At 43.2% G+C, this 14,592-nt stretch overlaps 1 protein-coding gene across 10 annotated transcripts in view; it reads right to left on the bottom strand.

Annotated features, from left to right (window-relative positions):
- Positions 1-499: 499 nt before the first annotated feature.
- The window catches only part of Ltbp1 (latent transforming growth factor beta binding protein 1), a 381,523-nt gene continuing 367,430 nt past the window's right edge, over positions 500-14,592 (bottom strand). For all 10 annotated transcript variants that reach the window (XM_076942288.1, XM_076942287.1, XM_076942286.1 and 7 more), the window contains 3 exons: positions 6,536-6,658; positions 2,085-2,234; positions 500-829 (listed from right to left, as the gene is read on the bottom strand). In XM_076942288.1, the coding sequence (XP_076798403.1) occupies positions 648-829; positions 2,085-2,234; positions 6,536-6,658 (455 nt within the window). In that variant the 3' untranslated portion in view covers positions 500-647. The remainder of the gene's footprint in view (positions 830-2,084; positions 2,235-6,535; positions 6,659-14,592) is intronic.

Raw genomic sequence — 14,592 nt, 5'->3', positions numbered from 1 at the left:
CTCTTAAGTTTCCATCCAAGTAAGGGATCCAATTGACAGGCAATCTGGTAAGACACTGAAAATAAAGGTGTTTCCCCACCCTCTCCAAATGTATATAAAAGTTTAACAGTCACTGCCTGCTCCACAGGACAGACAATTTGTTTTTCAAAGTCTCCGGACCAAGGAACAGCACAACCCTGTGTCATATTACTTATAATACAGTTTAACAATATTTTATCAAAGATGTTTGCACTTGAGATTATTGCTGAAGAAAAAAACGGTAGCTGAGGATCTGCACAGCAAAAAGAAGAATCATATAAAACATTTCCACCACTATTTAAAAGCCAAATTTAAGCAACAGTAAAAAAAAAAAATCAAAACAAGATAATAATACAACCTCTGTTTAAAATGACAGCCATGTCCTGCCTCTTTTCCATTGAATTTTACATATGAACAGACTATATATACTGGGTTTCTGAAGAAATGTCCATTTGGTCTGTCGCACCTCTCAGGTTCCTGCTCACTGTCTTTGGGGGTTCCCTCAACTCCAATTTGTTTCCGTCTTTGCCAACGTTCTGGGTTAGGTGCAGTGTCTCAAGTATACATCTCTCCCTTTTCCTTTACACAGTGCAGAGTATATGGGCATAGGTTATGTAGCTTCTTCTCCTTTACTCCAGGTCACTGTCTCTGTCTAAATTCAAAGCGGTGTTCAGTGGCGTACAGTAGTTGGGCTTGTCAGATGGTATGAAGCCTGGCAGACACAAGCATTTGTAGGAGCCTTCTGTGTTAATGCACTTGGCGTTCTTGCAGAGAGACATCCGGTTATTCAGCTCGCTGCATTCATTTACATCTGCAATAAACCAAAGCACAGTCTTTAATGGTACGTCACTCACACGTAGGTGCCATCCTGGGTACTGGTCCACAGTTCTGGCCAGCTAAACCAGACAGTTTCCTCATTTTTACCTCTCTCAATATGTAAAATAAGCCTTTATACATATTAAAGTAGGTGATCAGGGAGAGTCTAGAATTGCCCTGCTATTTAACATAATGCCGACATTTGTCGGCTTGATATGCAATATACCCAAGCTACAGTGTGAATGGAGATTTTTAAAGATTTTATCCAAAATAACTGCTAGGGAAGCTGTTTATTTTCTAGTTGCCTTCAGTCTTTTATATTTGTCTCACATAACTCAGGGAAGCCATTACCAAATTGTCAAAATTTAAATTTTTTTGTTTTGTGTTTTTTTTTTTTTTTGCGACAGGGTTAAAATTTAAATTTGGAAGTCAGAATAACTACTTGAGACATTCTGGCCTTTTAGGGGGAGGGGCTGGGGGCAGAGCTTCCTTTACAGTACAGTTCTTGACTAGCAGACACAAAGCCCTGGGGTTCAGTCTCTAACTGTGACGAAAATACAACACTAAGGCTTCTTATATGGAGTGTGTACTGGCTGGCTGGTTTTGTGTCAACTTGACACAAGTTGGAGTCACCACAGACAAAGGAGCTTCAGTTGAGAAAATGCCTCCATAAAATCTAGCTGTAAGGCATTTTCTCAATTAGTAATCAAAGGAGGAGGGCAGCTTGTGGGTGGTACCATCCTTGGGCTGGTAGTCTTGAGTTCTATAAGAAAGCAAGCTGAGCATGGCAGGGGAAGTGAGCCAGTAAGTAACATCCCTCCATGGCTTCTGCATCAGCTTCTGCATCCAGCATCCTGACCTGCTTGAGTTCCAGTCCTGACTTCCTTTGATGACGACAGCAAGGTAGAAGTGTAAGCTGAATAAACCCTTTCCTCCCCAACTTGCTTCTTGGTCATGATGTTTGTGCAGGAATAGAAACCCTGACTAAGACAGAGTGATAACTATGAGATTTAGCTGGCATAGAAGAAACACAGACTAGACCACTGACTGCCTTAACAGGAATAGGGTGTGTGTGTGTGTGTGTGTGTGTGTATAGTCCTATGACATGAAGCATTATTACACTTAATGCATATTTCCAGAACTTTTTTCATCTGCCCAAACCACAACCCCACCCATCTATCTGACACATACTCAGCTGACCAGAGCTGGTCACAGGGTAAGGGTCTCTCAATGGCCACTCTCATTCTTACCGACACAGGTCATCTTGGCCATATCCAGATGATATCCATCAAAGCAGTCACAAGTGTAACCCTCCTGGACCCTCACACAGCGGCCATTTTCACAGCCGTTGAGGATGCCACACTCCTCAGCCTGTAGCTCCTCAAAGCTGTTTAGAAAGCCTACAAAGGCAAAAGCAGAAGCCGGGTTAAAAGTGTTCGCCATCCTACCCTATTGAAAACCGAACTATTATTATTATTTAAGGTCTGTTTTATTTTATATATCTGTTTTAGATACTTTGATGTTAGCTTTAGAATTTGCTATCAAGTACACCTGTACCTAGTGTTAAGCACAAAAAAATGCAATTTTTTTTAATATGAACCAGCCCACTCTTTCCATTCCAACGCTTTATACTAAAACCATATTACATGAGAAAACAAGTACAGGTTTGAGTTGAAAAAACAATGAAATTTTTAAAATGTTTTACATGAATTTTCAGCAGGGCAGATGTCAGAAAGCCTTCTGGGATCGTAACAGTGGACTTCCTGACCAGGGTTCTGTAGGCATTTTCTAAGAGGGCTCCCAGGTTTGAGGATGTGCAGTGGGAGTTGTTGAAACAAAGAGGCAGGCTGCCTATGCCCTGTGGGGTCTGTTTACGCTGGCTTCCCCGGGAACCTTCCACAAGAGCCCAGAGGATAAAGGCTGTGGAAGTGATTCCAAACATCTTGATAAATGGGAAAATACATCAGACTTGTGTTTAGAATAAAGGACAAAACAAAGAAGCTCTTGTTTGGTTCTTTTTTATAGTTTAGACACGAGCTCTGAAATCATTTGAGACATCTAGAGTTTTAACAATATAAAAACAAATGTGACGAGCCACAAAAGTGTTGTGCTGTCTTCCTAGAGAGGGAATTTGTAAATATAAATACATAATGCCCTAAGTACACTGTTACAGGTTATCCTCTCTCCACCAAGGGGGAATTATGGGGCCTCTGAGGTAATTCTCCAACAGATCTGCAGGGGGCAGCAAAATATTGTTGCTATGCAGGGCCAGGAGGTCTTAATTTGCATAGGAGCCCACTACAACACCCACTTTAAAAAATTAACACATCCATGAGGTCCCTTCCCAAAATTTAAAGAGGGAAAAAAACAGACCATCAGGAAATAGCAGACATATAAAACTAATTTGAGAAATACAGATGGGAAATGAAATCAAAGTGTTTTCGGATCCAGCATATCACAGCAAAATAATTTCAACTCCATAATTAGCAAGATTACATTTTATTACAGGAATTAACAACTGAAACTCAAGACCTCTTAAAAACACTTCTGGATTTCTTTTCTGGGTGGAGCCTCTCAGAAGACAGTATGCTAGACTCCTATTGCAAGCATAACAGAATATCATTGATGTTGCTTGCCCATGGGCTGGATCTCAAATTGGACCGGTTATTGGTTGGCCTTTTCCTCAGTCTCTGCTCCATCTTTGTCCCTGCATTTCTTTTAGACAGGACAAATTTGGGGTGGAAAGTTTTGTAGGTGGGTTGGTATCCTTATCCCTCCACTGGGAGTCCTGCCTAGCTAGAGGAGGTGGCTTCTTCTGATATCCCCACTATTATGTATCTCAGCTAAGGTCACACCTTGATTCCTAAGAGCCTCCTCCAACCAAGGAATCTCTAGGAAGTGTCAAAGACAGTTCTGGATTCTAAACCTGGTAGGCAGCACCTGCTCCAAATCTGACATGGTACCTGTTTACGTAAATGAACACAATTATATCCAGTAGCTGCCATAATCCCCTGTGGCTATTTTTGTGATACCATGGTAGAGTTTAGTGGCTACAACAGAGATCACGTGGCCTGCAAAGTAAAAAACATTACCATATCTTGCTGTAGTGGGTTGGCCTCATGCTGCTTATAGTGACCTTGCCCTCAAGCTATTCTTGATTGGTAAATAAAGATGCCAACAGGCAATAGCTAGGCAAAAGAGACATAGGTGAGGTTTGGGTTTCGTGGGCTTGGGGTTGGAGGACCACAAGGAAGAGAAGAAGGTGCAGGAGGGAAAAGGAGAGGCCTCCATGGGTTAGGTGAGCCATAAAAACATGGCCCTAAGGGCTGGCCAATTGGGGTTAAGAGCGGCCCAGATGAAACAGTAAGTTATAACTCGGGATTATCAATAGGAAAGCAAATTCTTATAGCAAAGAGGGTAGGTATCTGCCCAGCTCTTGTGCTGCTTAAGGCTTATTGTAAATATGAAGGCTCTGTGTGTCTTTTATCTAAGAACTAAAGGGTCAAAGGCAGTGAGGAAGAAACCCCAGGTCGGGATTAAACAACTTCTACATCTAGCCTTTTTAAAAAACATAGGGTGATCTCTGCACTAATGAATTCCAGTTTGGGAAATACTGCTCAAACTACAGGTAACAAAGAACACAAACCATGAAGTGATGAGGACTCTCACTTAGGCTCTCTTTCATCACTGGCCACTCAGTGTGGTCCCTTCTGCAGCAGAGCAGAAGCCCTTGCTACCAGTCAGGGAGTAGGCAGCACCGGGAAGAAATTTCTACCATGCAGGCCCTTTAAAGACTTTTATGGAATCAAATCCAGAGATCAAAACCCACAAGAAAACTCTCTATGTTGCAAATAGGAGCTTAATGTGACACCAACATATGTGATGACAGTTGTGAATTGAAAGGAGCTTCAGAGTCATGTTGGCACTGAGGAGAACTTGAGGAGAGTTCATCATGGAAAGTTGTAGAACATGAACTGTCACCCAGCAGAGGCTACCCATGAGCTGTGAGGGGTCAGAGAGTTACCTACTATTTCTGGATTTGTGGGCTTTCTTTGGATCTTGATATTTCTCCCCTGTTCTTTTTAAGAAGGTTTATTGATCTATAACCTTCACTGTAATGTGATGTGACCACAATCTTGGGGTTGTGGATGTATTCAGGCCCATTTTGTGAATTGACTCAGGGTCATGTCTTGTTGGTAAAAAAGCAAGTCTACCAAGCACAGGTGTTAGGAATAGGACAGCAGCAATCCCTGGGATAACCTGGGAAGGATAGTGGGATAACCTGGGAAAGGACAGCAGGAACCTTCTAAAACTGTATTATACTTGACCTTGGAGAAGAATCATAATTATGTGATAGCCAACCTCACTGGAATGGCAGAAATATGGCATTCATAATTCTGCTGGATGATCAGAACACAGGAACCTTTGAAGGAGTCAAGGATGTGTCATCTCAGATTGCTCCAACTGGTGTACTGACTCTGTCAAGCTGAAGTCACTAGAGAAATGTTTATGTCTGAACATGCTACCCAACTTCCATTGTCTTAGTCCTACCAAACGGAAAACATTCTCCAGGGATGGAAGGCCTTCACACACCCACGCTGGAAAAACAGCCTTGGACAGGGAGCCTTGTAGTAGGGGTGGCAGCAAATCCAAGGGAACAGATTCCTGGAAGTAACTCTTACCTTCCAGTAACTTCTAGCCACTTCCCCCTCCCCACCCATAAGTCTCTCAAGGAGTCAACAGAACTTACTATCTATCCTAATATTAGATATTCTTGTATCCTCATTTATTCACAAATTTATCGTTCAGTGTCTGAAAGCCTCAAACCAGGATGTACTGGCCACTTGTTTAAACTTCATTCTTGTGTGAGGCTCCAGCATGTGGAGATGTGGCACAGCTGCTCGAGTGGGGTGCATCCCGTGTGAGACGAGGACAGTCCCTGAATTAGCCTTTCTCTTGCTATTACTCTGTAGCCTAGACCCCAGCCAACCAGCTGCCATCTTTCATTCTGAACTGTGGTGTTTCCAAACCTTACTCTTCCCTATTTAAAAGCACAGATGTTTCTTCTGTGGAAACAGAGTTTCTGTGTGTGGTTTCCTCACACAGGACCCTCTGTCCATAGGCTGTGGGGAATTTCCTTTCTAGAGAGAACATTATTTTCACTCTTGCCTACCTCATGAAAGCTCTGCTTACAAATCCAGAAAAAGTTGGCACCCATCACTTCTTACTTAATAAATCCCCTCACAACCGGATTCTAAAAATCCATGTCTGACCAAGAAGGTATTTTTTTTTTTGACCACCCACTCTAAAATAGTTGTAAAATCAGCTTGGTGTGTTGAACATTTGTCATCTTGTAGGGAGAATGGAACTAGACCATGCCTTAATATGAAAAGATATGGTTGAGCTGTAGCAATTATAACAATAAGATCATTTTCATTACTTTATGGGCAAATAAATATAATAGTCCATTATGCAATATTAATCTTAGAATCTGGTGATTCTCAGCCAGATCAGCAAGCTATATAACCCCAAGAGATTATAAAACCACCCTGCTGGGTTCAGCCCAGATATTCTGATGGGTAGGTTTAGACTACCCACCACAGATCTGCACTCAGAACAATCTCCCACAGATCATATTTTGAAAACACTGAGTAATCTTGATCCATAGCTTAACTTAACATGACTGAATGAGTGTACTTACGATCCTGAATGAAGTAAGGGTCTGTTTCTGGGCCATACTGTTCACTGAAGTCCACCAACGCATCCCGTCCATATGGCCGCCGCCGCCCTGTCACAGGGATGTTGCACAGCTGGGCATAGTCATCTGAGAGGGAAAGGACACTCTTGGGTTACATTAGACATGCACACATCTCAGAGCAGTGATCCGGGACACCGCACATACAATACAGAAGTATATTGAATGTGCCTGGGTATTCCTCTATGGGAGATGGGCACATGCACACACTAAATACTTGGATAGAGCATAAAGAAGATTTTCAAACAATGACTTAAAAGAGCTGACGGTTTGCAAAACCATTTGTAAATACACACACACACACACACACACACACACACACGGGAGTGGGGTAGAAATGACACGCCATCTTAGAATACATCAGGCCTCCTGGAAGAGTAGCTTTATCCAACCCTAATATGTATTATCATTAAAATATAAGAAATAAGTATTTCATGTAGTAAGTGAAAAGCACATGTCCACAGGAACAGGAAAAATGGATCACTGTCGCTCATAACATGATATAGGAGCATCTGCAAATTCTCAGCTTGACTCCACCAGCTGCTCCTCTGACTGTCTAACTCTGTGAAATTCTCCAGGCCCCATGAACTGGATCACAGCATGCTGGACATCAAGCAAGAATGAGTGCAGTGGTGGTGGTAACATAGTAATAAGAAACTAATGACCACACACCAGTTGCTCTGTTGAATACTGTTGTAAGCATGTAATCAACACCCAATTCACTAAAGCATTTGCCACTCTGAGAGATTTTGCCATCACCCCCATTTTACGGATGCAGATACAAAAGCAGAAAGGTCACATCTCAGCTGGTACCCAGCAGCACCAGACCTAAAGTCCATGAGCAGGCAACAGAGCTCTCTTCAAGTGCTGTCTCCTGCAGCTCTCTGGAACACTGGGCTCATTTGCTCTTCCCCTCCAGCTGCCACTTCTGGAAGCCACATCCCGCTTTCCAAGCTGGACCAGCCTAGAATGGTTGGATTTCTAACCTCTACTCCCCAACCGGGAGTTCTTCACTCTGCCACTCCCCAACTCCCAGGGGTTTGGTCTATTGCTATGTATTGTGATGCTAAATTCTGTATCACTCTAGGAGTGAATTCTCATATTTACAAACTTTTGTTCTGCAAACCTTGTTCCTTAATTTAGAACTATTGGTTAAATTAAAAAAAAAATGGCCTGACAACTACTGGGGGTAACCCCTAATCTACTTTTCTATCTGCTGGCCTGGCTAACTAACTCCCCAGTGGTGTTCCCCCAATACTTGCTGTTTCTCCTGGTCATGTGCTCATGGTCCATCTCCTCTCCTGGAGCCTTCTGCTCTGTCCACTCATGGTCCCTCTTCTCCTCACCATCCGCAACTAACTCAAATCCCACCTACCTCGTGAGCTCAGACTTTTTCCTACACTTAATAGCTATTGTTTGGGAAGTCTAGAGAGAAATGCTTCATGGGCTGAATGTGTCAATTACAGAAAATATATTCTCCAGGTACAGTAACTAGCTCTCGGTGAAAAGTCTGTTTTCTAGCGGTCAACTGCTCTGCCGGGATGGCTTAGAGGGCGCCAGGCACTAGGCTCCCCAACTGGGTAGACAATGTCAGCACCCAAGGCAACACTTACCCAAGGCTTTCCAATTTGTTTGCTCCTATATACAAGTGAAGACCAACACTGTCTGGCAAGATGGTGCAGCTATTAAAGGTGCTTTCCACCAAGCCTAAGTTAAATACTGGCACCCACATGATAGAAGGAGAGAACTGACTCCTGCAAGTTGTCCTCAGACTCCCAAAAATGTGCACTGTAGCTCACATCCACTCACTCTTTTTCTAAATAAATAACTCTAAGGAAATAGCTAGTGTGATTTGTAAAGGCTTGCTTTCATCCCTGGATGGAGGGTTAAGAGGCAAAGCCCACACACTCTGAGAATAGCACCAGAGAAGACAGTAAGGCCTTAGGATACACTGAGCCATAGGCTAGGGCAGGAATCCCATTGCTCCCAACCTCTCTCTTCAGGTACATGCTAGAAACAACATCCAGACCCCAGACATCCCCAACACTTTGCATGAAGCCAGTCTATGAGATGAAATATTAATTTCATTAAGACAATGACAGAGCCTGGAACAAAACTCTTGACTCAGAAACAAAGAACAAATGAAAAACAAACAAACAAACAAACAAAACCACCCCAGCTTTTAATAGAGCAGGAACCATCAGTTCTGCATTATTAACGTTGGGAAAGCATGAAGGGCTTCCCTTAGAGACCAGAATTGTTAAAATGTTTACAAGTTTTAAGAGCTGAGGTCATCTCTCCTGATTTTTTAAATTTATATATATTTGATGTATATCTCAAAGGGAGGACATCTTTCAATATTTTATAGCCAAGCCACAGTGTGATTAAGAGTGGATATTAAAAATAAATCAATTCATATACTCAGTTTGGAAGACATAACTCAGAGATGGCTGAGTATTCTCCTCTGGGAAGTCTGTCAGCTGTTTGGGAGCCCTACTGAGACTTGAGGTCAAAGGATGCCAAGTGACACAGAAAGGGCCTGGCCAGTGTTGTTTGGCTTCAAGTCTGGGCTCTTCTCCACAAAACAGTGAGGTGACTGCCTGTTGCAAGCATTCACTTTCTATCAAGGTCAAAAGAGAGAGCTCAGGTGGGAGTGAAAAGGATGGGAGATAAGTGTCCAGAAACAACTGCCTGGGAACTGCAGCTATGCAGATGTACATGAATTACGTTATAAGAAAAAAAGGTATTTTGGATTAATTTTAAAGGCCTAATCAAAGGTACAGACAAATGAAACTAAATTATGGCCAGACACTGCTAAGTGGTTCCTAAAGAAGCTTTGAGACTTGACCCAGGCTGCAGAAAAGACAGCAGAGAGGGATAGGGATGGGTAGCTTTAAGACCTGCCTCATCTTTCCCTTCCCTTCTCTGCCATGCATTGCCACTCAGGATTCTAGGCTCTACTGTCCTTGTAGCTCACTGTTTCTAATGTATTGCATGCTAGGCTTTAAAACAGTTCTGGTTAGATGTCAAAATAGCAGTTCTGTGTCACCTGCTCTGTCATGTAGCTGAAGAGGTGTGCCTGTGATCAACACGAGGGCATGGTTATCTCTCTGGGAACAAGAACAAGTCTGTCCTAGTCCACGGATGCTGTGCCTCCCATCCTCCCATCTTACACATCATCTCTGATTCTTGGCCAGGGTCAAGGGAGGCAAGAGTGTGGAGAGATGGGAAGAACGTGGGCTTTGGTTCTTCCCGTCTCTCATGCCGGAGTCTTGGTTGTGTTGTTAACTTTCCTGTTTAGCGATGTTGGGCAAGTCTCAGTTTCTACATCTGTCACGTAGGAGTTATTCTTTTACAAAAACATCTCTGTTTATTTTCATTGTATGAGTGTTTTGCCTGCATGTATATCTGCTTGCCATGTGTGTGCTGAGTCCCCGTGGAGGTCAGAAGAGGTAATCAGATCCCCTGGAACAGGAGTTACAGGCAGCTATGAGTCACTGTATGGATGCTGGGAATCAAACCTGGGTCCTCTACAAGAGTAGCCAGTGCTCTTAACCACTGAGCCATCTCTCCAGCCCCAGAAGTCTTCATGGAAAATATCGATATTTGAAGTGTTGAAAGTGACCATATAAATGTCTGAACTGAAGATGAGCCAGGGGCAAAAAGGACTTCAGTCAATCAAGGAAGATGGAAGAGAAAATTCCAGGTATTTGCTGATTCCCTTTTTAAGATTATCTGAAGGTTTTTTTTTTTATATATATATATAGATGGAAGAAACTGAATAGAGAAACAAATGTTCATGAACATTCTCCAACAAGGCACATAACTGTCAACTGCCTTGGCAAATGTGCTTATGTGTGATAAATTATGAACAATAGTTCTTTATTTCTGACTCATAGGGTTTACCATGTAACCCGGGCTGCCTTGCAACTCACAATGTAGACCAGGCTGACCTCAGACTCCCAGAGATCCACTTGCCTCTGCCTCCCAAGCCTGGAATCAAAGGTGTGCGCCACCACCTTCCACATCAATAGCACAGTCACCGATAGCAGGTTAACAAAGCTCAAATTCTAGAGAAAGGATGTTATCTAACAAAAGTGACATCTTTCCATGGTGTACAAGGGATGGCTCAGAACATTACAATGAGGCGTAGGTAAGGTGTCTTCCTCAGAATGTGAGGGGGATAAATCTCTAGCATGTTCTGGCCTCTGAGTATCCCAATCCCTGAGAGAAACCCACTCTAGCTTAGAAGTGCTTAGTCGTGGTTAGCCCTAGGTCTGGCTAAATGTCAGAATCTAGCTTAGGGGACACCAGTGAATCAGGGATGGCTGCAATACAGAGGCCAAGAATAGCATAGCCCTGAACTATTTCCATAGCATCCCAGGAGAAGCCCCAGGAACCTTGGCTGCCCCTTCCTCCAGCTCACCATGAACACAAGCACAGCATACTTTGTCCTTAAAATCTCTTTGCTTTCCAAAGCTTCCCCTTCTTATGCACATCAACGACAATTAATCATCCAGTTGTCAGGAGCTAGGTGCAGAGCGATGACAGCTGAGCAGATCCCCAGAGCCCTCCTTTCAGAAACCCCCAGTGAACATTCCCATCTGTGGTTCTAGCCAAACACAAATGTGAAATGAATAGCTAATAGAAATAGTAACACCTTGATGGCTGTTCCCTACCCATGGCATGCCCCACCTCCCCAGCACAAATGCACAGCTCTAGATCAAAGCTATGATGGAGACACATGGGGTGGCATGGGCCACCACTAAGTGCTCTAAACAGATCCAGGCCATTGATCACACTAATTTTCCTGGCATGGCAGATTCACACGACAGATGGTCCTGCTTTGATTTCTACTTTAAATGAAAACAAAATTTTAAAAATTACCCCCTGGAGCCAGTGGGTCTGGGACCCCTGCTGTCAGAAGCAATGGGAAGCACATTAGTACATCCTGGCAGGAAATCTCTGTTTTTCATGACAGACACATCTGTGGGGCTGGTCTGGACAGTCACATGTCACTGTACCACTCTGGCATAGGAGAAACAAGGAGGTGCAGTTTTTGTTGTCTGAGGCAGATTAAATTCAGCTTTTAGACGTGAAGCAGAAGCTGGGCTTGGGTTTTCACACACTAGAGCAATGAAATGTAAACTGTGTCTATGTAAGAAGAGCAAGGCCCAGGTCTTCTGTAGTATGTGTAGGGGTCACATTTCATTCAGATTTCTCTACCAGGTAGGTTTTTTTTTCCCTACAGGTTTAAACAGGCATCATTAATTGATGATGGGGTAGGGGCGGGGGAGGAGGGACTTCAGCATTTGCCACAGTGACTGCTCAGCCGGCAGTTGAATGGAAACTCATCCTTAACTGAAATGGGTAAAAGCTATTTCCTTCTTTAGACCATGGTGATGAAAGAAGGGGACAGAAAGGCCTTAGTCGGACTACTTAGGTATTACTTAAATAAGACTTAGAAGACCTGCACGGTATTGCTTGGCTGTCTTTTTCAGAAAATAATTTCTCGCCCAGAGTAGAGCAGACAGTCAGCTTTCTTCCAGGAAGTCAAAAAGTATGGAACTGCGAGAGGAATTTAGATTCACACACATCACACACAGATACACACACAGAGAACAGCAACTGCACACATGACATACACAGACACACATACACACCACATAATCAGATTCATATTCACACCATGCACGACATACACACACAAAAATACACCATACAACAACCTGACACATAACACAACCACAACATATCACAAATAAGGCACAACACACACACCACAGTACACAAATGACACACACACACAACACATATACAACATATACACAATCAGTCACAACACACACACACACACCCTGAATAAAAATGTATTGAGCCAAGAGTCAACAGGCTTAAAACACTTGGGTTCTTGTCCTCATTTCTTCTCTTTTTAGCTCCTGGTCTGGAGCTGTTTCCTCAAGTTCCTCCATCTCTGGACCAAGATGTGTGCCACTCTTCGTTAAATTGTATCAAAAGTGATTCATTTGTTGCTTCTTTAATTTATACAATCACAGTCTGAGGACAGCATGAGCTTTGTGAAAATCAAGATGAACAGGGTGGTGTTTAGCAGCAAGGAAGGGAAGGCGAAATAAGAAACTTTGCATCTCACTCCATATGGGAGCAGCAAGCAAAGAGAAAAGGTCTCTCAGAGGGGCAGGGTAGGACATTGACAGAAAACAGCTTATGACTTGGGTGTGAGGACACATGTCTATAATCCCAACACTCTAGAGGCAAAGGCAAAAGGATCAGGACCTCCAGGCCACCCTGGGCTCAACACCAACCCCCAAACCAAACCAACCAACCAGACAGACAAGGAGGCATTAGGTTAGCGCTGAAACAAGACACCCTTGCCTACTGCAGAGAAAATGTGGAAAGAGGCAGGTCAGCAAGCATGCGCCCTGGAGTTATGGTGAGCCGCGTATAGCACACTTTTACATATAGTTTCCTCTAGATCTCAGAACCACCTGAGGGAAAACTGCTCAGCTCTGTCCTGGTTCTCATCAGAGCGCTCCAGTTTATAGCACAACTTGTGCAAGGCCAGCTGAGCTTTGTGTGGAAGCGCTCTATCTGCCAAGCCTTGTCTGTTTGCAGCTGCTCTTCTGGCACCCAAGGAGAATTGTTCAGCGCTGTCCCCAGACTCGGAGCATCAGGTAGGTACTCTGCTCAGCCATAAGCATCTGTGGTTCAGATTCCAGGGAGAGTCATAACCATGAGCGTCGATGAGCTCAGCTCCGTCAGGTCAGCTCCACCATTAGCAGGATTTATGTTTATTGAATTTGCTCGATTTATTAGGTGAAAGAGATCAAATTGCTTAATGTTCAATTAAATTGTACTTGTCGAGGACAGGGAAGTAATGAAGTCTACAGTCTTGGCAGGGTTTATATTTCGTGGGACTCCTGTAAACCATAACACTTTGAGGAAACTTGCAGCCATAGACCAATCAAGCCTGCCCACCCCTGTCCTTCCCTGAAGGTCAGTTTTCCAATGTAGTCACTTCCAGTGTTTCCCATCAGATGACCGCTAGCTAGCCGACGAGCTGACAGAAGAAAAGGCTGGCTACAAATGTAATAGTACAACTAAACAAATCATTTAAAAAAATGGAGGTCCTCTTTGTGTTCTAAAACTCGGATCTGAACATTTATATTCTTGTGATAGCACTAAGTTCCGACATACAGGGAACCCTGAGAATTGTGACTGCTAACATGAATTCCTTATTAGGAACCTAATGGAAGGTTTCCTCCACTTCTTAGTAGTCAGGGCTTTGGAAGATACTACTAAGGTTTACTTGCAGGCAATCTCATAAGAAACAAGGAGTGGGGTTGCCCTTGACACCAGACAAGAGGCAAGGATTAAGAATGCAAAGTGAGCACCAGGGAAGGATTTCAATGTATTCCTCCTGTAATGAGATCTAGTTTTGTTTTTTCCAGTGTGAGCATAAGTAAGTCATGTCATTGTCCCTTTCCTGCTCTTGGAAGTGACAATCTAAAAAATCAAGAAATTAGGAGAAACATCCATCAGGAGTACATTTGTTCTTTCTTTCCTTCCCTCCTTTCTTTCTTTCTTTCTTTCTTTCTTTCTTTCTTTCTTTCTTTCCTTCCTTCCTTCCTTCCTTCCTTCCTTCCTTCCTTCCTTCCTTCCTTCCTTCTTTCTTCCTAAGGCAAGTGGTTACTTTTGAGATCAACTAGATTTCTTGTATATCCCAACAATATCATTTGACTTTGAACTGGTTTATTTTATTTCTTGCCTTCTTTTCTCTACTTTGGCTTGTTAACTTAGACTCAGATATGATGAAAGTGTTGATCCCTCCTTTGCGGGCACACCAACAGCGTAGTCGGTGGGCGGGGGGGGGGGGGGGGAGAAGCATGGCTTAAACGTCCATCTTCCTCATCCAAGACATCCACAAGTGCTCATGTGACTTATGACCTTCTATTAATCAAACTCTTTCACGGTGATCAGTGATC

The sequence above is a fragment of the Arvicanthis niloticus genome, chromosome 11, assembly GCF_011762505.2.
Source record: "Arvicanthis niloticus isolate mArvNil1 chromosome 11, mArvNil1.pat.X, whole genome shotgun sequence".
Taxonomy (NCBI): domain Eukaryota; kingdom Metazoa; phylum Chordata; class Mammalia; order Rodentia; family Muridae; genus Arvicanthis; species Arvicanthis niloticus.
The sequence above is the reverse complement of the archived record's forward strand: the minus strand, read 5'-3'. Positions and strand labels throughout refer to the sequence as shown.